Below are 25481 nucleotides of genomic sequence, written 5' to 3' on the forward strand. Positions count from 1 at the left end.
AGGTACTATTTCTGGGTTAGCGGAGTCTGTAACCTGAAGCGTATGTAACCCGAGGTACCACTGTATAAAAGTCTGGAACAGATTAATCCACTTTGCATTACTTTCTATGGGGAAGTGCGCCTTGGTTTTGGAACGCCTTTGGTGTTAGAATGGACTTCTGGAAAGGATTAAGTTTGAGAACCAAGGTACTTTTTGCTCGGTCTAAGTTTTTGCTAGGTCTAATGGGAAGGGAAATTAAAACAAAAGACCAGAACTTGTTCATGTACTCCACGGCCGCCGCAAGAACCCTACTGGCCCCAAAATGGAAAACACAAGATACCAACCATCCAGGAGTGGCAGGTGAAGATGACAGACTTTGCGGAACTTGCCAAATTGACAGGGAGGATCCGGGATCAAGAAGACCAGAGGTACAATTTATTGGAGTAAATTTATTGAATATTTAAAGGAGAACTGTAAAAATGTAAAGACACTAGCAGGACTGAAATAATACCTTCAATGTAAAACAGCAGTGATACAATAATAATGTGCGCGATAAGAATGGGAAAAATATACCAATTGCAGGCAGGGAGGGAGAGTCAAAGGGAACATATGGTAACAACAAGGATTGTTGGAAAAAGAATATGTAAAGAAAATAATAAAAATTTACTTGGGGGAAAAAAAGTTTGAGAACCAAGGTACTACTGTAGTCTAAAGCATCCAGCAGGTGCCAGGCCGGTGAGTTTTTCATCTCAATGCCAGACACTTAGGGAGCTAATGAGAGCGTGCAAATGCTTCAGGGGCTGACTGGTTGGCTGGCCTGAGCCGGCCCCTTTTTCCTGCAGGCACCCCTGCAATCCATCTCCAGAATGGCTTGCTCAATAATTACCTGTATGTTACCTGATCAACTCCTCCCCCCCCATCTCAGGTACACCCCATATCCTAACCTTTACCCGGACCAATCGCCCAGCGAAGAGTGGACCATGGAGGAGCGATTCCGGCCCCTGACCTTCCACGGGCTCATCCTGCGCTCGCAGCTGGTCACCTTGCTGGTGCGAGGAGTCTGTTACGCAGAGAATCAGTCGGTGAGTTGGTTTCGCTCATTGGATGACTTGGGCCTGCAAACGGCTTGGGGTGACGTTAGTGTGTAGTGTGGAACAGACCTTGCATTGACAGCGTCCCTGACAGAGGTGTTCTCTTCTCACCTGCACCTGAAGGGGAAAAATCCCCATGTTCCTGGCCCCCCTCCCCAGTGGATATTTGTCCTTTTTTTATTTAAATGATTAACATTTTTTATTGAGTTTCCCCAAGAAAATTTCTCCTGTCCTGTCTTGATATGTTTGAAACATCCATAGAAGACAAACTAGAACCCAAATTTTATCTTAAAAGAGCTGTTCTTTCTTTCAGCTCATTGGGAGTAGCTCATGAATGATGTGTGTGCCTCTGCACTGCATAATCTGATTTTAACTTTTTTATGTACAGTGGTACCTCTGGATGCAAACGGGATCCGTTCTGGAGCCCCGTTCACATTCTGAAGCGAACGCAACCCGCATCTGCGATTCGCTGCTTCCGCGCATGTGCGTGACATCATTTTGAGCGTCTGCGCATGTGCTAGCGGCGAAACCCGGAAGTAACGAATTCCGTTACTTCCGGGTCGCCATGGAGCACTGTTCTGATTTAGTTACCGTGTTTTTCGCTCTATAAGACGCAACAGACCACAAGACACACCTAGTTTTTGGAGGAGGAAAACAAGAAAAAAAATATTCTGAATCTCAGAAGCTAGAACAGCAAGCGGGATCGTTGCGCAGTGAAAGCAGCGATCCCTCTTGCTGTTCTGGCTTTTGGGATAGCTGCGCATCCTGCATTCGCTCCATAAGACGCACACACATTTCCCCTTACTTTTTAGGAGAGAAAAAGTGAGTCTTATAGAGCAAAAAATACGGTATTTATTTAATCAACAGCGGTACGTACATATTTTTACACATAAGTGGGGTCGACTCTTCTCCTTCAAAGATCAGAAATTCTCTCCCAGGACTCTAGAGGACAGTGGTCCTGCCCCAGCTTCCCCCCAGCTTGGCTTGCAGTAGAAATTTCCTGTTCCCCTCCACTTTTGATACGCCGTAGGATTTGATCTGTGTCCGCCTGACTGAGATTTGCCTTCCAGAGCACCAGCCAGCCTCGCCTTTCGTACGGCGAGATGGCGGAAGATTACCCTCGCTATCCCGACATCCACGACCTGGACCTCACGCTTCTGAACCCCAGGATGATTGTGGTAAGGGCAAGAGGGTGTGCTTGCACAAATTTGTGGAGCGTCTAGCTGTCAGTAGCTACCAGCCATGATGACTGTGTTCTTTCTCCATGGTCAGAGGCAGCAATGCATCTGAATACTTGCAGCTGGAAACTAGAGGAGCGGAGAGGGCTCTTGCTTGCGAGTTTTCCATTGGGCCACATTGAGAACAGAATGCTGGACTAGATGGGCTATTAATAATAATAACAGTAATAATAACAGTAATAATAATAATAATAATAATAATAATAATAATAATAATAATAATTTTTATTTATATCCCGCCCTCCCCAGCCGAAGCCGGGGTCAGAGCAGCTAACAAACAGTAAAATAATAAAACATTATAAAATCATTATAAAATTAATTCCAATCAGATTAATGGCAACCATTGGGCTAGAGTTCTGTGAGGATTGCCAAAGGAGGGAGTCAGGCTGTGCCCTGGCCAAAGGCCTGGTGGAACAGCTCTGTCTTGCAGGCCCTGCGGAAAGATGTCAAGTCCCACAGGGCCCTGGTCTCTTGTGACAGAGCGTTCCACCAGATCAGAGCCACAGCCGAAAAAGCCCTGGCTCTAGTTTGCCAGCCTAACCTGTCTTTGGCCTGGGACCTTCAAGATGTTTTTGTTTGAAGACCGTATTGCGTTAGATGGTACCAAACACCGAGCAAATTGGCAAAAATGTACAAATCGAAATCAAATAAATGTTCCCCTTTTTGTTTATCTCTCTGGGGAAGCGGCTTCCGTAAGCGGATTGGTAGATTCCAGCAGTGGAAGGAAATGGGACAAAGAACTAGCTGGCTGGTAAACACATAAGAACATAACAGGAGCCCTGAAGGACCAGGCCAGTGGACCATCTAGTCCATCATCCTGGGGGAGACTCACAAGCGGGACTTGAACCCAAGAGCCCTCTCCCCCTGAAAATGATATATCGATGGTATCTAACACAGAGTAAACTGGCAAGAATGTATAAATCTAAATCAAAGACGTGTTGGAAATGTAAAGAGAAAGAAGGTTCTTTTTATCATACGTGGTGGTCTTGTGGTAAGGTTAAAGCTTACTGGGAAATGATATATAATGAAATGAAAAGGGTGTTTAAAGTAACTTTTGTGAAAAAAACAAACCCAGAAGCTTTTCTTTTGGGAATTCTAGGGACAGAACTACCTAAACTGTATAGAAACTTATTCATGTATGCTATTACAGCGGCAAGAATGCTACTTGCCCCAAAATGGAAAGAAGCAGATTTCCCAGCAAAGGAAGAATGCATACAAAAACTTATGGAATATGCAGAAATGGCAAAACTTACTGGAAAAATAAGAATTCAAGATAATAGTTTTTTCAATAAAAGAATGGAAATGGTTTATTGAATACAGTAGTTGCAGATATATTATAAACAGATAAGAACATTGGCAGGATTATTGTAATAACCTGCAGTTTCATAAGAGTATATATTAAGAGAAGATGAATAAATGAGCAAATTAAGTTAATTTGGATATGCAGAAGATATTAAAAACAAATTTAAGGAACCGCAGAAAGTGGGGGAAGGAAGTCATGTTTTGAAATGTCAGAATGATTGTAAAATCAGTGAAACGTATAAACTTGAAAAGTACAAAATTTTAAAAAATACATAAACAGGCAAAAATAATAATAGATGGGCTATTGGTCTGATCCAGCTGGCTCTCCTTAGCTTCTTACAAAAGTGCCTCTTGCTGCATTATTGCTGGGTTGCATTTGACGACCTTCCCCCATGTCTGCTTAACTCCTCTGGCAGGACATCACGCCTTACATGAATCCCTCCCCTTTCACGGTTTCGCCGAATACTCACGTCTCGCAAGTCTTCAACCTCTTCCGGACGATGGGGCTCAGGCATTTGCCCGTGGTGAATGCTGTTGGGGAGGTGAGTTTAACCTGTACATACTGTCTTTGGGAAGCATTTTGCAACTGGGTCTGGGTGTAACTTTTCTCCCACCACTTCCTCTCCCACCTAGTTAGGTTTGTGCCAAGAGTTTAAAATCCAGAGGCCGTCTTGCTGGAGAATCCAGGGCAGGCATCCCCAAACTCAGCCCTCCAGCTGTTTTGGGACTACAACTCCCATCATCCCTATCTAACAGGACCAGTGGTCAGGGATGATGGGAATTGTAGTCCCAAAGCAGCTGGAGGGCCGAGTTTGGGGATGCCTGATCTAGAGCTTTAAGGCAAATGTGTCTGCCTAATAACCACCACTAGATGTTGCTGTGCTCCAGAACAGACAATCCCAACATATAGTGCAGAGCATAGAAGGGCCAGTTTGTAGTGTGCTGGGCTATCGGTGTTCCCCAAACTTGGGTCTCTGGCTGCTTTTGCACTACACTTTCCATCATCCCTGACCCTTCGTCCTGCCAGCTAGGGATGATGGGAGTTGTAGTCCAAGAACAGCTGGAGACCCAAGTTTGGGAAACCCTGGGCTAGATGATCCGGGCATAAACTGCTAGCAGATGTATGGAGGCAAAAGACTGGGTGGCTCTCCCAAGGAGTGGGTCCCCCACGTGGGCAGTATCGTCCCATGGTGGTTTTTGAGATTACCTAGGGGGTTGCTAGAGGTATAAATGACTATCAGACTCTGAAAAGCTGGTACTTTTAGATCAAGCTTATCAGTGTTGTTGAATTCATTAAACAAAATATATTTTATTGGATTTTGAGTAAATGTGCAATTAACTGTTTTATTGTGTTGCTGTCTTCCTTAGGGACGCAGGTGGCACTGTGGGTTAAACCACAGAGCCTAGGACTTGCCGATCAGAAGGTCGGCGGTTCGAGTCCCCGCGACGGGGTGAACTCCCGTTGCTCGGTCCCTGCTCTTGCCAACCTAGCAGTTCAAAAGCACGTCAAAGTGCAAGTAGATAAATAGGTACTGCTCTGGCGGTAAGGTAAATGGTGTTTCCGTGCGCTGCTCTGGTTCGCCAGAAGCAGCTTGGTCATGCTGGCCACATGACCTGAAAGCTGTACGCCGGCTCCCTCGGCCAGTAAAGCGAGATGAGCTCCGCAACCCCAGAGTCGTCCACGACTGGACCTAATGGTCAGGGGTCCCTTTACCTTTACCTTTATCTTAGTGGGTCATGCAAACCACTATTCTGAATAATATACCACAATAGAATAATATGCCACAATGCACTAGGTTATCCTGCAATGAGCTAGCAGGTGTTAGGAGGCATAAGACTGCCTGTCTTCTGGGTCTTTTGGGCTGCAGTTCCCACAAGCCTCAGACAACATAGTTCAGATTCACGGAGGGAGGGCCAGATGCATTTACAGTTGTACCTTGGAAGTCAAACAGCTTAATTCCCGAACGATTTGGCTCTCGAACGTCGCAAACCCGGAAGTGACTGTTCCGGTTTGCAAACTGCTTTTGGAAGCTGAACGTCCGATGGGGCTTCCGATTGGCTGCAGGAGCTTCCTGCAGCCAATCAGAAGCTGCACTTTGGTTTTCGAACGTTTTGGAAGTCAAACGGACTTCCGGAACGGATTCCATTCGACTTCCAAGGTACGACTGTCTCTATCTTTCTAGGCAAAATGCTCTTGCACTGGCAAATTAGAACTTCCGTGTTCAGAACTTCCATGTCTGGAGAGTTCAGACCAGGCCCGAGGGCAGCTCTACAGAGAGCACGTTGCACTCTTCAGGTCATGGGCTGCTGGACTGTTTATTTAATAAAATATATGCATTGCTTGATTGTACAAAAAAATAAAGAAAGAACAAAAACTTAAAGCAGTTTACAAAGAGAATAAAACAAAGTTACCGGAAGGCTTGTCTAAACAAAAACGTTTTTAGCAAGGGCTGAAAAGAGCGAAGGTGCATGCCTGGTATCAATAGGCAGGGAGTTCCACTGTGTAGATGCTGCCACACTAAAAGATGGACAAGATGGGCCTTTGCTCTGATCCAGCCGCCTCCGTAACATTGGTTTACCCTGCCCTCTTTTTCTCCCGCCGCCTCTTCGCAGATCGTTGGCATCATCACGCGCCACAACCTGACCCACGAATTCCTGCAGGCCAGGCTACGACAGCACTACCGGACCATCTGACCCCTCCCCTCCCGCCTCCCAAGCCGCCGCTTCGGATCCCGCGTGGCCCCCGGGTCACCTTCGTGCACTTTAAAGGCAACAAAAGCGGACTGGCTGGGGCTGGAAGACTCTGGGAGTTGTGGTCTGAATGCTCGCCGGCTAATCTTAGGGGCTTGCTCACTTGCTGCCCCGATGGGCTTCCGATTGGCATCGTCCCGACATTTCACCGCCCCGCCGGCACGATTCATATCTATGCCATATTCCAGATGGAAGGAGCACCTGTCCTTTTCTCCTCTCCTTGCCTTATCCTAAAACGAGGTGTTCACCATCTCAAAAGACTCAGATGACCAATGCAGCACTTAGCCGCTATATCTCAAGCTTGGGCCAGCAATTTCCTCCTATTTCGCATTCGTAGTTTCAGTAAGGCTAAGAAGAAGAGACACTTTTTCCCCCCTCTTTTTTTTTACTGGAGACTCTGGAATTCCTTGCGTAGAATTTTCATTTTCATTCCACTTAACTGCACTTTTGAGTTGTTTTTCTCTCGGCTAGAGGCTGGGATCCTTGATGTCTGAGGGTGGGGGAAAGTCTCCACTTGAGTGAATCAAACCCTTGATCCTTAATTATCTTTTTTTGGGGGGGGGGGAGGTTATAGGTGCATATGGAAGGGAACGAACAATCGTGCCACTAAAAGTAAGTGTATGTTGGGGTGTGTTTGTGTGTGTTAGTGAAAGGCAGCGTTTGCCTCTGTGAGGAAAGCCGCATGGGTCAGTTTTGCAAGGGTTTGGCAGCTGGAGTGCCATGGGTTTGTTTGCACCTACAACCCTCCAGGCATTGCTGGAATACGACTCCCTTCACCTCTGACCACTACTGGCTGCTGGGAATTGTAGTCCAGCCCCTGAAGGGAGTCACAGATTCACCAACCCTGCCTTGAAGTCCCAAGATGGAGCAGGTGTGTGCATACAGAACAGATTTGGGTCTCCTAGCTCTCTAAAGGCTTAATTTTTTTTAAAGAATAAGTCAGCACCCAGAATTGGAAATTGGGACCTCAAATTATCTTTTCCCGGGCCATCTTAGGTTGGCATTGTAGTATGGAAGCTTTAGAGCAGAGGGTTGGAACCTGTGGCTTTCCAGATGTTGGGACTACAACTCCCATCATCCTTGGCCCCGGGGCTGATGGGAATTGGGAGTCCAGTGGCCTCTGGAGGGCAAAACCCCGTTCTCGAGGGAGAGAGACATTGGGAGTGGAGCTGAACCGGTTTGCCTGAAGGGTTTCCAGTACACAGTAAGCTTGATGGCCAGTGGCCATTCATCATCACTGAGAAGAATCTCGCTTGTCTTGCGGGTGGCTGTCTGGCACCCTGCCGCAGACATTTTGCAGGGAAAGTCAAGCTCATTGGTGAAAGTTTCCCCTAATCAAACCCACTGGTGATCGGCGCCCGTAATTCCTACCTGTCTCAGCCCCTTAAACTGCCACCAGCTGGTTGCTCCATACCAGGCTGCTGCCACTGTAGAGAAAACTTAAATATATTTCTGGAGTGTTTAAAGGTTTTCTCCTGCATGTGCTAGGCATCTAGTAGCAATTCTCTAAGCAAACCTGAGAGGGTCACGTGCATTGGGACAACAGCTCTGTCACTACAGAGGCACCAATTTGCAGTGTGGCCCTGCCATGTTCCCTCAAATCTACCCGTGACACATCTGGTTGGGTTTGTTTGACGCCCCCACACCCCACGGCAGATCTCCAATCTTTCCCTTCCTCCTGCAAGCGATCGTAAGGACTGCTGGGGAATTCAGTCCTCCGAGCAGGGGTGCCTCTTAGAATCCAGCTTTCATAGAAAGACTTCCTTTTAACTAGCAAGTCTTGAAAAGTTGCAATTGTGACACCCAGTCCAGGACCAAAATAGGATTTTCTTTTGCAAAGGGTGGGGGGTGGGGGGGGACTGTCTGCAGCAGTTCCAGGAGCACTTGAGAGAGTTCATGTAATTGCAGAGTCACCTCAAGCCAGCCCAGGCCGGTCTGGGGCTTCTCGCAAGCCCCATCTCGGCTGCCCCCTTCGCAGTTATTCCTGCCTCTGAAGGTTTCCCCCCCCCTGTTCTTGCTTCTGCTAAATCTCTCCGGTTTGGAAAGGTGACAGCCCTGATGCTGATGGCCTTGATAAAGCACAGTTGTGGAGTGTGGATTTTGCAGGTTTTTTCTTCCCAGGCTGAACAGCCGGAGAGAAAATGCATTCCAAGAAAAGGACCCCTACAGCTCTGCCTCCGCACAAAAATAAAATAAAATCCTCCTTCCATGTAACCCCACCTGTTAAAACCTGTTCTGTGCCACAAGGCAGGCAGGGAAGGAATTGCTTTGAGTGTCTCACCCCATCACAACCGTGTCGGTGTCTTTAAAACCAAAACGTGGGCTGTCTCCAATGTTTGTTTTACTTACAAGTAGTCCTGCTGAAATTAATAGGCTCGGGCCTGTGAATTTCAGTGGGTCTACGCTCAGCTGGATGCAACCCTTTGTTTGTGGTGTGGACCCCTCCCTCTTTTAAACCATTTTGTGCCGCCAATGACACTAATTCAGGCATTTCAGTTTCCTGTCTTCTGAAATTATATGTGTGCATTTGGGCTCCCCGGGGTGTAGGACACAAAAATTGCCCGGTTTCGAGTTCTGATTTCATTTCCTTGAACCAGGAATGCAGGGGGGGGGTGTGTGTGTAAATGTGCAATGTGTGTTTAAAATGTGTAAAGTCTGTCTCTGCATAGCTCTTTGTGATTGTGTGGTGGTGCATGTGGGTTTTTTTTTTTAAGGGAAAGAAAATCAGAACCAGGTCCTCCTCTCTGTCCCTCTAAATCCATTGAAAGACTTCAGCTCTTTTCTGCTTCTCAGACCCACTGCTTTCTTCCTTTGACCCCTTGAGGAGGAAGGAAGGAGGGCAGTCCACATCTTTAAACCTTAATTTGGCCCTGGCATTTTCTGGTTGCAGCAGGTATCAGCTCAGCCCTGCAAACCACTTTTTAAAATTATTATCTCTCTCTCTCTTAGCTGGGGCATAATCAACTTTCTTCCTAAGCCTGTGTCCTTGACGGCAACTACTACTCTTAAATTGCCAAGCTCTTTAAAAAAAAAAAAAAAGTTCCCACAAGTTTGAACCTCTCTGATACTTATTGATCTGCAAGCCGTGTTAAAAAGAGGGAGAGTTGAAGATTTCATTGGCACCAAATAACAAGTCTGTGGTTTGTTGGGGGGGGGGATGTGTGATTTTTTGTGCTGCCCCCTTGTGAAAGGGGAGGGGCTGCCTCCTCCCCCCCCCCCCGCCAGAAGTCCAGCAGCCTGGCACTGAACAGCCGCGGCATCGTTGACATCTTGACTTAACAGCCGGTTAAATGAGCTGCTTTGCCACTTCTCTTCAAGTTTCTTCCTTCACTGCGATCTCGTAAGATGTCGAACCAATTAAGGACTGTCTTCCCCAAATCCCCAGAGCTATTGGCTTGAAGGAGCTTGACAATACATTTCTGTGTTTCGAGCCGATTTATTTGTTTTTGGCATCCTAGCGATGCCCAGATCAAGTGCTGCTTCATTTCGAAACCTAAAATTGCCCCAATGGCTTTAGGACTCCTATCCTGTGGAGTGTCAGCTATCCTGACAGGGCAGCTGTACTCTCTGTCTCTCTCTCTCTCTCTCTAAGGGATCTTTCTTCTTCTTCCCTATCATGATGAAAAGTTCCACTGTTCCCGCACATGCCGACGAGGGGCTTGTTAGCGGAGCTAAGATATGGAGCTTCAATGCGTCTTGGTTTCTTGCTAGATGATGCCCTTCTTCTCATTGCTAGGCTTCTCGTGGGCTTGAGATTGCAGAGATTTTTGTGCAGGGGGAATTTTGTGGGTGGGGGGTTGTAGGGTGTGTGTGTGTGTGTTTGGGTCTGGGGGGAAAGGGGTATATCATGATGGTGTGCATTTGTTGGCGTGTGTGGTAGGGGAGGGCAGTGGCGTAGCATGGGGGGTGCCAGGGGTGCCGGCCGCACCGGGCGCAACATCTGGGGGGGGCGCGAGTCCAGAGGGAAGGGACAAGTTCCTTCCTCCGCCGGGCTTCCCACCGCCACCACCAGCCTTGCGCCCCCCGCCGCCGCTGCGGCTGCGCTCCACTCACTGCTCGCAGGAGGAGCAGCCGCTGCAGCAGCGCCGCCACCGACGCCTGGCCGGGCACGGGCAGCCTCCGCACCCCGCCGCCGCCGCTGCCATCCCCTCGGCCCAGCCACAGCTGCTTCTGCCGACTGGAAGGGAGGAGAGCTCCGAGGGGCCTCAACGCGCCCTGCCCTCCCAAAAACCCTCCGAGAGGAAGCCGGCGGGCGGGCGAGGGTCTCCCAGCGGCAGGGGGCGCCGCTGGCTCCGGCTCTCAGCGCAAGTCTCAGCCGCGGGGGGGGGGGGCGAGGATGGAGCACGGCTGGAAGCCCCCGGACCCGGCCGGGAGGAGGAGAGGCGCTCGCCAAGCCCGGATCTGGAGCGCCTCGGAGCGCGGGCTCCACCTACAGCCCAAGGAGAGGAGGGGGTGGGGAGGCGCCCGAGGGGAGGGGGCTTCGGCTGCCTCGGCCCGCGGGGGCTCCGCAAATAATAAATTGAATAAATTCCTGCTGAGCCTTTTGGGGGGGGTCCTTGGCTCCTTCGCTCGCCCCCAGCCCCAGTGGCGTAGCGTGGGGGGGTGCAGGGGGGGCCGGCCACACCGGCCGCAACATCTGGGGGGGGCGCGCTCGCACTCGAGTGCTAAAATCCACAAGTTAGGGGGTGCAAATTACTTGCCTTGCCCCGGGTGCTGACAACCCACGCTACGCCACTGGGGGAGGGGCATGTGAGTTTTTGCTCCCACGCTGTTGTCCAAAGAACCATCGCTTAAGTTCCTAAGCTGGTCTTGGTTCCAGCCTATTCACTTCCCTTTAATAGACACCCTTTTCTCTGTCTCTTACTTTCAGGTCGTGCCTTCTGAATTTATTCAACCATACTTTTAAAAAAAGGGGGGGGGTGTAACCCATGCAACAATGGCTTTGTGTTCCTATGTTACTGGATGAAATCTATGCCAATTAATGCCTGCCGCTGCCGAACTCTGTGCCCTCTGCAGTTCGCTGAGGTGTGTGCATGTCTTGCCTTTAGTTAGATGCACATTTTTAAAATGCGCGTAGCCCAACATCCACACACATTTGGCGCTGACCACTTTTCTCCACCGCCAAATGCCTCTTATCCAAAACAAAGCAACAGGAAAGGTTTTGCTTTTCTGGGTCCGTCCCGAATAATTCTGGGAGCATCTCATCCCCTTCAACTCTTTTGTTTTTAAAGGAGGAGGAAGCAGGCAGAATCTTTACTCGATGCTTTTAATTTTGTGAAGTTAAACTAAAGGGGAGAAAAGGGTTTACCACAGATGTGGGGAACCTTTGCCCCCCCGGATGTTGACGAACTTTAAGCCCAAGCAAATGGCCAGGGGTGATGGGGAGTTGCAGTTCAGCAACCACCTGGAATGCCAGAGGTTCTTCACACCTGGTTTGCCCAGAAAGCAACACTTTTGTCCCACGTTGCAAGAGGATTTTTTCCATCTGGCGGATTGAAAGTCAGTGATGCAGACTTGCTAGCCTCCCTGTCTCAGATGTGCCACTCAAACCCTCATTTCCGAAATGGTCTCCCCAGACTGCTTGAGGTCTGCTGATGGCTTGGCCAAAACTTGGTACCCACCCCTTCTCTCTCTTCCCCCACCCCCGGTCAAGCCTAGACTCCCAGACAGACAGAAGGCCCTTAAACCCTCAGATCAGTGTTCAGCTTGAGCCCAGGGCAGAGAAATCTGGAGCAAATATTCACGCGTTCTCCTTTTCACTGCCCACTCTGGTCTCTAAAACAGTATTAAATTGCCATATCAAGGCATAACCCCTATCTCATTCCTCCATGTCGCAGTGCATTCCCCTGGTAAACCCTCTCAATGTTTTCTTCAATCTAATTTGTGTTTATTTTTTTCCCTGAGGGGAGTGTTTGTGACCAAATGATGGGAATTAATTCTGTTGTGTATATAATTATTATTTTTTATTTTTTTAAAAAATGAGTGAGATTATTATTATTATTATTTGTGTTTGACCGCCTGTAATGTTTAACCATGGCCATCCTCTTTGTGGGGGGGAAGAAAGAAAATAAATTAAATTCCTCCCGTGCATCTGTCTTCAAGGATCTTTTGTGATGACTATTTCCTTCTGTTGCGCATCACCTTTCTAGTTGCTTGGCTTCCTTCGGCCACCTGGACATAGAAGAAAGCAGTAGCTCAGTGGCTTAGAGCACCTGCTTTGCATGCAGAAGGTCCTGGGCTTGATCCCTGGCATCTCCAGATGGAAAACCTGGAGAGCCTCTGCCAGTCAGCGTAGACAATATTGCTTCTGTTTAAATCATCCTGTTACCCGGAGCCATGAGGACTAGAATCTTGTGTTACATGTTAGCGGAAGGACCATAGCTCAGTTGTAGAGCACCTGCTTTGAACATAGTGGTGCATGCTCTAGTTATCTCCCGCTTGGACTACTGCAATGCGCTCTACATGGGGCTACCTTTGAAAGTGACCCAGAAACTACAATTAATCCAGAATGCAGCAGCTAAACTGGGAGGGGCTGCCGAGACCATATAACACCGGTCCTAATAGATCTGCATTGGCTCCCAGTACGTTTCCGAGCACAATTCAAAGTGTTGGTGCTGACCTTGAAAGCCCTAAATGGTCTCAGCCCAGTATACCTGAAGGAGCGTCTCCACCCCCATCGTTCAACCCGGACACTGATGTCCAGCACCGAGGGACTTCTGGCGGTTCCCTCACTGCGAGAAGTGAAGCTACAGGGAACCAGGCAGAGGGCCTTCTCGGTAGTGGCACCTGCCCTGTGGAATGCCCTCAAATGTCAAGGAGATAACTAACTTTTAGAAGGCATCTGAAGGCAGCCCAGTTTAGGGATGTTTTTAATGTTTAATGTTTTATTGTGTTTTTAATGTTCTGTTGGGAGCCGCCCAGAGTGGCTGGGGAAGCCCAGCCAGATGGGCAAGGGTATAAATAAAAAAAATATTATTAAATTATTATAGGAGGTCCCAGCTATAATCCCAGGCATCTTCAGGCAGGTCTGGGAAAGGTTTTCCGAACTGGATGGACCAATTGTCAGACTTCCAGTGTTCCTAATGTGTTGATCTCACATAGCATCCCCTCTCTTTGGCCTAAAAAAAGTTAGTGGGCAGTCAGCTGCCTCTGGGAAGTTTGCAAGCCAAGAACAAAGGCAACTCTCTTATCTCAAGCAGCGCTGAGGTCCCTTTTTCTAGTTGAGGGCCAGATTTCTTTCTGGGCAGCCTGGACACCTTGCAGCCCAGCAGAAACACAAAGCAGGGTCTGTAAGGGGCGTGGCCCGAGTAGAATGGGGTGTGGCCTATTTGGAGAGGGGTGTGTGGCTTGGGGAAGAGCATCCCAAGGACCAGGTGAAATCTCAGGAACAGGAGTGTCTTATCACTCCCAGCCTTGAGGTCTTTTTACCTGCAGTCGCCAGAGAACGCAAGTATATATAGTCAGGTAATAAAACAAGATTTTGTCACTGCAAATGCACCATTTAATGCAGCGGTTAAAACAGCAAACAGCAGGAAATGTGCCTGGAATATTGGGCAGGGGTCGTCCTTTATGAAAAATCAGGCATGGCAGCTGTTGCAAGAGGCTCTTGAGAAAATAATGGGCATAGGCTCCCTGCCTGAAACCTTAGAGAGCTGCTGCCAGTCAGTGCAGGCAATACTGAGCTAGATGGACCATTGGCACAACTATATTTTGTGCTGGGGGGGGAGCAGTTTGGCAGGTGACACAAGGAGAAGGAAGGCTCAGATGTTTCCACACCTACAAGCTTTTCTCAACCTTAGGATCTCAGATGTTGTTGGGCCACAGTGTCCATTGTTGTTTAGTCGTTTAGTCGTGTCCGACTCTTCGTGACCCCGTGGACCAGAGCACGCCAGGCACTCCTGTCTTCTACTGCCTCCCGCAGTTTCGTCAAACTCATGCTGGTACCTTCGAGAACACTGTCCAACTATCTCGTCCTCTGTCGTCCCCTTCTCCTTGTGCCCTCCATCTTTCCCAACATCAGGGTCTTTTCCAGGGAGTCTTCTCTTCTCATGAGGTGGACAAAGTATTGGAGCCTCAGCTTCAGGATCTGTCCTTCCAGTGAGCACCCAGGGCTGAATTCCTTCAGAATGGAAAAGTTTGATCTTCTTGCAGTCCATGGGACTCTCAAGAGTCTCCTCCAGCACCAGAATTCAAAAACATCCATTCTGCAGTGATCATGGAGCCCAAGAAAGTAAAATCTCTCACTGCCTCCATTTCTTCCCCTTCTATTTGCCAGGAGGTGATGGGACCAGTGGCCATGATCTTCGTTCTTTGATGTTGAGCTTCAGACCATATTTTGCGCTCTCCTCTTTCCCCCTCATTAAAAGGTTCTTTAATTCCTCCTCACTTTCTGCCACCAATGTTGTGTCATCTGCATATCTGAGGTTGTTGATATTTCTTCTGGCAATCTGAATTCCGGCTAGGGATTCATCCAGCCCAGCCTTTCGCATGATGAATTCTGCATGTAAGTTAAATAAGCAGGGAGACAATATACAGTGTCCATTAGCCCTGACCATTAACCATGCTGGCTAGCGGGAATTGGCATCCCAGCATCTTCTGCAGAGCTACTGCCAAGTTGTGGGAAATCCTGTGTGAGAACAAGGCAGTTCTGGGGCTTGAGAGACCAGGCAAAAAGTGTGGTCTCTATCCATGGTGCTGAATCCTGTTTATATCCCTGAACAGAGCAAGGGCGTCCAAGTTGCCGCTTTTGTTCACATGCGTTTGAGGAAATAAAGCCAATTCGCGTTACAAAGCAGGGGGAATGTCCAATTTCCCTCCCTCCCAGTCCTGAGAGCTTGCAGTGAGGTTACAGGTAGAACCCCATTTCCTTCCGTCCTCAAGATGATCTCTGGGAACTAAGTCATGGTGAAAGTGAGAAAATCCCGTGAATTGTCCACATGCCAAGGAGGTTGTGCATTCTTTGATAGTAGTTGGGAGTGCTTTAATGGGGTTCAGGTGCCATGGGAGAAGGGGAAGACTGGGGAGTTGATTGTCGTCAGAGATGGAAGATGGAGACGGTTTTTTGCATCGGCTTCAGTTCTGCTAGAAGGGGGAGAGAATAAAAGAGCAACATTTATTACAAAGCCAACTAGGAGCGACAGCACCGTGTTGAAGCAGAGTTGTCTGTTACCATGGGGTGTGACAGGGGTGGGGGTAAGCCCAGGAGTTGGGAGAGTTTATAAGTTAAGGCAGGAAAAGAAATAAATTGATGGGCAGGAAAGCATTATGAAATGATAGACTGGAAAAATCTTTTCTACCCTCCCTCAAAACTGCCTTTTGACAGTTATCTTGCAAAGCACTCCAGGATCCGACTCCTTTTTGCTATTTTAAAGTTGTCTGGCTTTTCCTCATTATTGTCTATACCAGTATTGACCTTACCACTTCTTCTTCTTCTTCTTTCAAATTTTTAAATTAATTTCCCAAAAAATTTTAAGACAAGCAAACAAACATACATCCGAATTGTAATTAAACCAATCTTAATAACATTGTTAAATGACTTCCTCAAATCCCCCTAGTTGAATTTCGTTGTATATCATTTTAACAGTTTTCCAAAATCAAATTTCTCAAAAAAAATTAACTTAATCACTTAACATATTACTACTACTACGACTACGACTATTACTATTACCTGGCCCATCTGGCTAGGTTTCCCCAGCCCCTCTGGGCAGCATCCAGCAAAATATTAAAATACAATATTTGTATTTTACAAATATGACCCCATCAATACCCTTCGTATCCAAAGGGATCTGGACACAGAGACTGTAGGGGCACCAGATGGGGAGCTGGCTGCCACCTAACGCCTATTCTGCATTTATAAGAAATCAATCTTCTAGGACGGCAGCACTTAAAAGCTTTGGAACTCCCTGCCACTTGACATCACTGTCCCCTTTCCACTGCCATGTTTCTTTAGACAAGCCTATCCAGATACATGGAACACTCACATGGACTTTATACCTTTTCAGCTGCAGTTCATTTTAATTTTGTCAATGCTTTAGAAACCTGAGATCTGATCAAGGATTTTGATGTTTTGTTTTTAGCTCTGCTAACTGCCTAGAGGGTGTGTATGTAAATCTTGTTGGATAACTAATAAACAAATTAATAGCTGTTGCGAAGTGCTCTCCCCCAACACACAAAGGGCTTTAGCTCTGCGCTAGAGCACTTGCAATGCATGCAGAATGTCACAGGTTCAGTCCCCAATGGCATCTGAAATCTCAGAATGCTGCTGCCAGCCTGTGTAGGCAACATTGCGCTAGATCAACCAATGGGCTGACTTGATGTCAGGCACCTTCCTGTGTTCCTAATCCCTTACCCGGTTCCTGTTGCAGCCAAGTCCGGTTGAGGTCCCTATCCTGTCCAGCCTCTGGCCGAAGCAGTTTGAGGACCTTTGCAAGCTGCGGGGAGAGTTGAAAAGGGCTCTCAGTTTGTTCCTTGCAGCCGCCGGCTCTCTTGCCACTGGCTGCTCCCAGCTGCTGGGGCTGAAGGCGCCTTCGCCCTGAGGCCTTGCGTATTCGGTGTCCCAGGTGGCAGAAGCCTGGGAAACATCTCTGGCTGTTTCGTCATTGGGTTGGAGCTCCGACTCCTTTCCTCCGAATTCAAGTCTGTCTTCTAGGAGCTCAAGAAGGGCCTGGGAAACAGGAGTGGGGAGGGGAAGAGAACAAGAACCATAGAATTGGAAGGGACCAGGAGGGTCATCTGTGGGACGTGGGTGGCGCTGTGGTTTAAACCACAGAGCCTAGGACTTGCCGATCAGAAGGTTGGCGGTTTGAATCCCCACAACGGGGTGAGCTCCCATTGCTCGGTCCCTGCTCCTGCCAACCTAGCAGTTTGAAAGCACCTCAAAGTACAAGTAGATAACTAGGTACCGCTCCGGCGGGAAGGTAAATGGCGTTTCCGTGTGCTACTCTGGTTCACCAGAAGCGGCTTAGTCATGCTGGCCACATGACCCGGAAGCTGTACGCCGGCTCCCTCGGCCAATAAAGCGAGATGAGTGCCGCAACCCCAGAGTTGTCCGCGTCGGGACCTAATTGTCAGGGGTCCCTTTACCTTTACTATGAGGGATTTCTAGCACAGCCCCACTGCAATGCTGGAATCTTTTTGCCCGATGTGGGACTCAAACCCACAACCCTAAGATGAAGAGTCTCACGCTCTGCCGACTAAACGATTGCAAAAACAAACAAGCAAAAGCTAGACTCCTGTGCAGGAGGGACCCTGTAGAGCAGAAACAGAATACCTGCTTTGCATGCAGAAGGTCCCAGGCTTAACTCCTCGATGGCATCTCCCAGTAGGGCTGGGAAAGATTTTCTGCCTGAATCCCTAGAGAGCCGCTGCCAGTCTGGGTAGACAGTACTGAGCTGGGTGAACCCAAGGGTGTGACTCCACTTTAGGCAATTTTAAAATCTTTCCTATGTTCTTGTGTTAAGGTAAAGGGTAAAGGGACCCCTGACCATTAGGTCCAGTCGTGACCGACTCTGGGGTTGCGGCGCTCATCTCGCTTTATTGGCCGAGGGAGCCGGCGTACAGCTTCCAGCTCAAGTGGCCAGCATGACTAAGCCGCATATGGCGAACCAGAGCAGCGCATGGAGATGCTGTTTACCTTCCCGCCGGAGTGGTACCTATTTATCTACTTGCACTTTGATGCGCTTTCAAACTCCTAGATTGGCAGGAGCAGGGACCGAGCAACGGGAGCTCACCCCATCGCGGGGATTCGAACCGCCGACCTTCTGATCAGCAAGTCCTAGGCTCTGTGGTTTAACCCACAGCGCCACCCGCGTCCCTGCAACCTAGGAAGCTACCTTGTACCAAATCAGACGCTTGGTTCATCTAGCTCAATACTGTCTACACTGACTGGCAGTAGCTCTCCATTGCTTCAGAGGGGTGACATTCCCATTCTTACCTGGAGATGCCAGAGAACGAATCATTCTGCAATGATTCAAGGGTAGAATAATCTAGTTCACTGAGGTATTGGTTGCTTTATATCCCATCTGTCCTCCAAAGGGCTCAAGGAGGCATGTACGGTTTTCCTGCTCCCTGTATTGCCCTCACAACAGCCCTGCAAAGTAGGCCAGGCTGAGAGCTGGTGATGTGGCCCAAGGTCACCCAGTGAACTTCATGTGGCTGAGTCAGGATCTGAACTCTGGTCTCCCAAGTCCTAGCTTGGCACTCTGAACCGCTGGACTGCGCTGGGTTGCAGCCAATGAAGATTTACCGCTAATAGACCCTCTGAAATTAATGGTCTTAGGACGTAGCAGTAGCTGTTGGACTGGTCATGTTGTGCGGATGTCTGATTGTCGTCTTCCAAAGCAACTGCTCTATTCCGAACTTAAAAATGGAAAGCGTAATGCTGGTGGTCAGCAAAAGAGGTTTAAAGACCGTCTCAAGGCAAATCTAAAATAATGTAGAATAAACACTGACAACTGCGAGAGCTCCAATGGGAGAACAGCCTTGACCAAAGGTGTCATGGGCTTTGAAGACACTTGAACTCAGGACCTAATGGTCAGGGGTCCCTTTACCTTTACCTAGTCTTCTTCAAGCCTATCCATTCTTAAGGAAATCAGCCCTGAGTGCTCACTGGAAGGACAGATCGTGAAGCTGAGGCTCCAATACTTTGGCCACCTCAGGAGAAAAGAAGACTCCCTGGAAAAGACCCTGATGTTGGGAAAGATGGAGGGCACAAGGATGACAGAGGACGAGATGGTTGGACAGTGTTCTCGAAGCTACCAGCATGAGTCTGACCAAACTGCGGGAGGCAGTGGAAGACAGGAGTGCCTGGTGTGCTCTGGTCCATGGGGTCACAAAGAGTCGGACCACGACTAAACGACTAAACAACAACAGTCTTCTTCCTCTTACCTTGAGGTCCGCTAGCTCTGAACTGTGGGCAGCTCTGCCTTCAAGTTGACCGCCAATGAAGAACAGGACAAGGAGGAAAGGAATTGCTAATCCCATGGTGTTGGGGTTGGACTAGATGATTCTTGAGGCCCCTTCCAACTCTACGATGGCCACCGATCTCCCTCTCTCCTTCCTTACTCAGTGCAAACCCTGATGCTCTCCCCATCTTTATAGCCCCACAGGACCAGGAAATGTTAATGGCCAAAGAATGAACCCCACCACATTCCGTCACCCGCACTTGATAAGGGATCTGAGATACGTGGAGCCAGGAGAAGATTCCCTTTTAAAGTGATCTGTGTTGGCCTGACGGGAAGAACTTCTCAGCCCCCATGAAGAGCAACTGTGGGCGGCCAGTTCTCTCCCTTGTGACGCCACATTCCTGTTGACTCAACTGAAGAGGCTTCACACTTCCAAGGTGTGAAAGAAGCTCCAAAGTTTCCCCTCTTAGTTTATCTCTCTGGGGAAGCGGCTTCCGCAAGCCGACTGGTAGATTCCAGCAGTGGAAGGAAGTGGGACAAAGAACTTGCTGGCTGGTAAACACATAAGAACATAACAGGAGCCCTGAAGGACTAGGCCAGTGGACCATCTAGTCCAGGGGTCAGCAAACTTTTCAGCAGGGGGCCGGTCCACTGTCCCTCAGACCTTGTGGGGGGCCGGACTATATTTTTTTAAAAAATAATGAACGAATTGCTATGCCCCACAAATAACCCAGAGATGCATTTTAAATAAAAGGACACATTCTACTCATGTAAAAACATGCTGATTCCTGAACCATCCGCGGGCAGGATTGAGAAGGCGATTGGGCTGGATCCGGCCCCCGGGCCTTAGTTTGCCTACCCATGTTCTAGTCCATCATCCTGGGGGAGACTCGCAAGCAGGATTCGAACCCAAGAACCCTCTCCCCCTAAAAATGATGTATCGATGGTTTCTAACATGGAGTAAACTGGCAAAAATGTATAAAACTAAATCAAATACCATGTTTTCCTATGTATAAGATGCCCCCACGTATAAGACGACCCCTATTTTTGGCCCAAAATTGCTCTACAGCCTGCCCACCACTGCAAATCGCACGGATCACCGCAACCAAAAAGCCCACGTTCTTGCATTCAAGGGGTTGGACTAGATGACTAGATGATCTTTTGGGTTCCTTCCAACTCTACAATTTTATGGTTCTATGTTTTTAACCCTTTTCCTTGGTTAAAATGGTTTTATGTTGGAAGTATATTTCAAAATGTGCCCGGTCTAATACCCCTGGGATTGTGCTGCTTTGAGATTTAATCTACTCAATCCAGCCAATGGCCCACCTAGTCCAGCATCGTCTTCTTACAGTGGCTGAACAGTTGCCTGGGGGAGCTACAGGGTGGGCAATTTCAAAAGTCTATATAAGAGCTTGCACACCAATGTTTGGGGTTCCTCCTTCCCTGCGTGGGGTGAGCGGGAGACCCTGTTGCAACAATTTAATAAAGATCATGCTTGCTAGCCGCTTTGCTTCTCAACATTCTCTCGTTGGCCTCTGTTATTTTCTCCTATCGATAGGGAACCCACTAAAGGACTCTATACGGGCTCTTGGATACCCCACAAGGGATAAAGGAACAGTTTTTTCTTATAACACAGGCTAACAGGCTAGCTAGGGGACGCAGGTGGTGCTGTGGGTTAAACCACAGAACCTAGGACTTGCTGATCAGAAGGTCGGCGGTTTGAATCCCCGCGACGGGGTGAGCTCCCGTTGCTCGGTCCCTGCTCCTGTCAACCTAGGAGTTTGAAAGCGCATCAAAGTGCAAGTAGATAAATAGGTACCACTCCGGCGGGAAGGTAAACAGCATCTCCATGCGCTGCTCTGGTTCGCCAGAAGCGGCTTAGTCATGCTGGCCACATGACCCGAAAGCTGTATGCCGGCTCCCTCGGCCAATAAAGCGAGATGAGCGCCACAACCCCAGAGTCGCTCACGACTGGACCTAATTGTCAGGGGTCCCTTTACCTTTACCTTAACACAAGAACATAGGAAAGATTTTAAAATTGCCTAAAGTGGAGTCACACCCTTGGGTTCACCCAGCTCAGTAATGTCTACCCTGACTGGCAGCAGCTCTCCAGGGATTCAGGCAGAAAATCTTTCCCAGCCCTACTGGGAGATGCCATCGAGGAGTTAAGCCTGGGACCTTCTGCATGCAAAGCAGGTATTCTATTTATCTAAAAGCACGTCAAAGTGCAATTAGATAAATAGGTACTGCTCTGGCAGGAAGGAAAACGGCGTTTCCGTGTGCTGCTCTGGTTCACCAGAAACGGCTTAGCCATGCTGGCCACATGACCCGGAAGCTGTACGCTGGCTCCCTCGGCCAGTAAAGCGAGATGAGCGCCACAACCCCAGAGTCGGACACGACTCGACCTAATGGTCAGGGGTCCTTTACCTTTACCTTTAACAGGCTAGCTAGCTGTAAATCAAATGGTTTGGGGCATAGTTTCTGAGAAGCTCGTGCACAGACTGATTGGCTGCAGGGCCGTGCAAACTGAGGCTACCTATGGGGTTCATTCCACCGGTTCTTGAGGGCTTCCAAGTGTCAGGTATATATATATTGCTTGCTGTTAATCTTCTCACTCGCTTGTGTTTTGTGTTACTTCTGAATCTCATTTGAAAAGAACCACCTTGCATTTGGCAGGACAACTAACCTGACCCGAAGTCTCTCGGATATGCCATATATATCTGAAGGAGCATCTCCACCCCCATCGTCCTACCCAGACACTGAGGTCCAGCACCGAGGACCTTCTGGTGGTTCCCTCCCTGCGAGAAGCCAAGTTACAGGGAACCAGGCAGAGGGCCTTCTTGGCAGTGGCACCTGCCCTGTGGAACGCCCTCCCACCAAATGCCAAAGAGAAGAACAACTACCAGACTTTTAGAAGACATCTGAAGGCAGCCCTGTTTAGGGAATCTTTTAATGTTTGATTCATTACTGTATTTTAATCTTTTGTTGGAAGCTGCCAAGAGTGGCTGGGGAAGCCCAGCCAGATGGGCGGGGTATAAATAAATTATTATTGTTGTTGTTGTTTAGTCGTTTAGTCGTGTCCGACTCTTCGTGACCCCATGGACCAGAGCATGCCAGGCACTCCTGTCTTCCACGGCCTCCCGCAGTTTGGTCAAACGCATGCTGGTAGCTTCGAGAACACTGTCCAACCATCTTGTCCTCTGTCGTCCCCTTCTCCTTGTGCCCTCCATCTTTCCCAACATCAGGGTCTTTTCCAGGGAGTCTTCTCTTCTCATGAGGTGGCCAAAGTATTGGAGCCTCAGCTTCAGGATTTGTCCTTCCAGTGAGCACTCAGGGCTAATTTCCTTCAGAATGGATAGGTTTGATCTTCTTGCAGTCCATGGGACTCTCAAGAGTCTCCTCCAGCACCATAATTCAAAAGCATCAATTCTTTGGCGATCAGCCTTCTTTATGGTCCAGCTCTCACTTCCATACATCACTACTGGGAAAACCAGAGCTTTAACTATACGGACCTTTGTTGGCAAGGTGATGTCTCTGCTTTTTAAGATGCTGTCTAGGTTTGTCATTGCTTTTCTCCCAAGGAGCAGGCATCTTTTAATTTCCTGACTGCTGTCACCATCTGCAGTGATCATGGAGCCCAAAAAAGTAAAATCTCTCACTGCCTCCATTTCCTCCCCTTCTATTTGCCAGGAGGTGATGGGCCTAGTGGCCATGATCTTCGTTTTTTTGATGTTGAGCTTCAGACCTTATTTTGCGCTCTCCTCTTTCACCCTCATTAAAAGGTTCTTTAATTCCTCCTCACTTTCTGCCATCAAGGTGGTGTCATCTGCATATCTGAGGTTGTTGATATTTCTTCCAGCGATCTTAATTCCTGCTTGGGATTCATCCAGCCCAGCCTTTCGCATGATGAATTCTGCATATAAGTTAAATAAGCAGGGAGACCATATACAGCCTTGCCGTACTCCTTTCCCAATTTTGAACCAGTCAGTTGTTCCATATCCAGTTCTAACTGGATATATAACACCGGTCTTGAAAGACCTACATTGGCTCCCAGTACGTTTCCGAGCACAATTCAAAGTGTTGGTGCTGACCTTTAAAGCCCTAAACGACCTCGGTCCAGTATACCTGAAGGAGCGTCTCCACCCCCATCATTCTGCCCGGACGCTGAGGTCCAGCGCCGAGGGCCTTCTGGCGGTTCCCTCATTGCGAGAAGCAAAGCTACAGGGAACCAGGCAGAGGGCCTTCTCGGTAGTGGCGCCAGCCCTGTGGAACGCCCTTCCAGCAGATGTCAAAGAGATAAACAACTACCTGACATTCAGAAGACATCTTAAGGCAGCCCTGTTCAGGGAAGTTTTTAACGTGTGATATTTTACTGTATTTTTGGTTTTTATGGAAGCCGCCCAGAGTGGCTGGGGAGGCCCAGCCAGATGGGCGGGGTATAAATAATAAATTATTATTATTATTATAACTGTAGCTTCTTGTCCCACATAGAGATTTCTCAGGAGACAGATGAGGCGACCAGGCACTCCCATTTCTTTAAGAACCTGCCATAGTTTGCTGTGGTCGATACAGTCAAAGGCTTTTGCACAGTCAATGAAGCAGAAGTAGATGTCTTTCTGGAACTCTCTAGCTTTCTCCATAATCCAGCGCATGTTTGTAATTTGGTCTCTGGTTCCTCTGCCCCTTTGAAATCCAGCTTGCACTTCTGGGAGTTCTCGGTCCACATACTGCTTAAGCCTGCCTTGTAGAATTTTAAGCATAACCTTGCTAGCGTGTGAAATGAGTGCAATTGTGTGGTAGTTGGAGCATTCTTTGGCACTGCCCTTCTTTGGGATTGGGATGTAGACTGATCTTCTCCAATCTTCTGGCCACTGCTGAGTTTTCCAAATTTGCTGGCATATTGAGTGTAGCACCTTAACAGCATCATCGTTTAAAATTTTAAATAGTTCAGCTGGAATACCATCACTTCCACTGGCCTTGTTATTAGCAGTGCTTTCTAAGGCCCATTTGACTTCACTCTCCAGGATGTCTGGCTCAAGGTCAGCAACCACACTACCTGGGGTGTACGAGATATCCATTTCTTTCTGGTATAATTCCTCTGTGTATTCTTGCCACCTCTTCTTGATGTCTTCTGCTTCTGTTAGGTCCTTTCCACTTTTGTCTAAATTATTATTATTATTATTATTATTATTATTATTATTATTATTATGCTTTTTTGTACTTCTCTCATTTTTATTGCATCGTTGCAAAAGTCAGGTGCCTGCTCCTCTCTTGGCTTAGTAGTGGCAGGGGCCCATGGGTTTTCCGGCATTCACCCAGGGTCTGTGTTCCTTTGGACATTGTCATAGAATTAAGAAATATGGTTTTTCCCCCCTCATCTATTTGCTCCTTCAGTCTGCTGAGTCCATGGACCTCCCTCAGGAGATTATGGATTCTCCTTCCTTGGCGGTTTTTAAGCAGTGGTTGAATAGCCACCTGTCATGGACAAGATGACTCACAGGACCCCTTACAACTCTTCAATTGTATGATTCTATGTGTAAAAAGAGCAGCCTTCAGAAATTCTGCACATTGGGATACTCTGTCAATTCCAGGTTCTCCGTTATTCCGTTATACCAGTCCAGCCTGGTACAGTGGCTAGAGCAGGGGTCAGCAACCTTTTTCAGCCGTGGACTGGTCCATCATCACTCAGACCATGTGGTGGGCCGGACCATATATTTTTTTGGGGGGGGCAGAACAAATTCCTATGCCCCACAAATAACCCAGAGATGCATTTTAAATAAAAGGGCACATTCTACTCATGTAAAAACATGCTGATTCCTGGACCGTCCACGGGCCGGATTTAGAAGGTGATTGGGCCGCATCTGGACCACGGGCCTTAGGTTGCCTACGCCTGGGCCTAGAGCATTGGACCTGCGTTCAAATCCTCCACTCACCGGCCATGAAACTCACTGTGCTGACCTTGGGCCAATCTCTGCCTCTCACCCCAATCTACCTCACAGGGTTGTTCTCGGGGAATGAATGTATGCGACCATGTGCTCCTTAGAGGAAAAGGTAGAATATAAGTTCTAATAACAATAATCTTAGATTCAGTCCTCCACATCTCTATATCAATCTGCCATTTATTTATTTTTTGAAGTTTTATTTAATTTTATTAAAATGAGTATTAATGGTGCGGTGTGTTTTTCAAGAGACTTGTAGTTTCTAACATATTCTAACAC

The 25481-nt window shown here is 48.2% G+C and overlaps 3 protein-coding genes across 6 annotated transcripts in view; 2 read left to right on the top strand and 1 right to left on the bottom strand.

Moving 5' to 3' along the window:
• The window catches only part of CLCN6 (chloride voltage-gated channel 6), a 37092-nt gene extending 29804 nt beyond the window's left edge, over positions 1-7288 (top strand). For all 3 annotated transcript variants that reach the window (XM_053401087.1, XM_053401085.1, XM_053401086.1), the window contains 4 exons: positions 905-1061; positions 2141-2248; positions 4027-4152; positions 6224-7288. In XM_053401087.1, the coding sequence (XP_053257062.1) occupies positions 905-1061; positions 2141-2248; positions 4027-4152; positions 6224-6304 (472 nt within the window). In that variant the 3' untranslated portion in view covers positions 6305-7288. The remainder of the gene's footprint in view (positions 1-904; positions 1062-2140; positions 2249-4026; positions 4153-6223) is intronic.
• Positions 1-23609, top strand: part of C8H1orf167 (chromosome 8 C1orf167 homolog) — a 145435-nt gene extending 121826 nt beyond the window's left edge. The window contains exon 14 of one of the 2 annotated variants that reach the window (XM_053401082.1): positions 23373-23609. In XM_053401082.1, coding sequence (XP_053257057.1) covers positions 23373-23594 — 222 coding nt within the window. In that variant the 3' untranslated portion in view covers positions 23595-23609. The remainder of the gene's footprint in view (positions 1-23372) is intronic. The other variant, XM_053401080.1, reaches the window with a different exon arrangement.
• Positions 15378-19569, bottom strand: LOC128419875 (natriuretic peptides A-like). Its single transcript, XM_053401089.1, has 3 exons — positions 19247-19569; positions 16710-17024; positions 15378-15439 (listed from the first exon to the last, which is right to left on the bottom strand). The coding sequence occupies exons 1-3, from the start codon at positions 19340-19342 to the stop codon at positions 15434-15436; spliced, it is 417 nt and encodes a 138-aa protein (XP_053257064.1). The 5' UTR covers positions 19343-19569; the 3' UTR covers positions 15378-15433.
• Positions 23610-25481: the final 1872 nt, after the last annotated feature.

Source organism: Podarcis raffonei, chromosome 8 (genome assembly GCF_027172205.1).
Source record: "Podarcis raffonei isolate rPodRaf1 chromosome 8, rPodRaf1.pri, whole genome shotgun sequence".
Taxonomy (NCBI): domain Eukaryota; kingdom Metazoa; phylum Chordata; class Lepidosauria; order Squamata; family Lacertidae; genus Podarcis; species Podarcis raffonei.

Excerpts from the sequence above, each read along its gene's own strand:
- LOC128419875 (XM_053401089.1), bottom strand. The coding sequence starts at position 19,342 with ATGGGATTAGCAATTCCTTTCCTCCTTGTCCTGTTCTTCATTGGCGGT. Across the intron at positions 17,025-19,246 it reads CAGAGCTAGCGGACCTCAAG|GCCCTTCTTGAGCTCCTAGA; the intron begins GTAAGAGGAAGA and ends CCTGTTTCCCAG.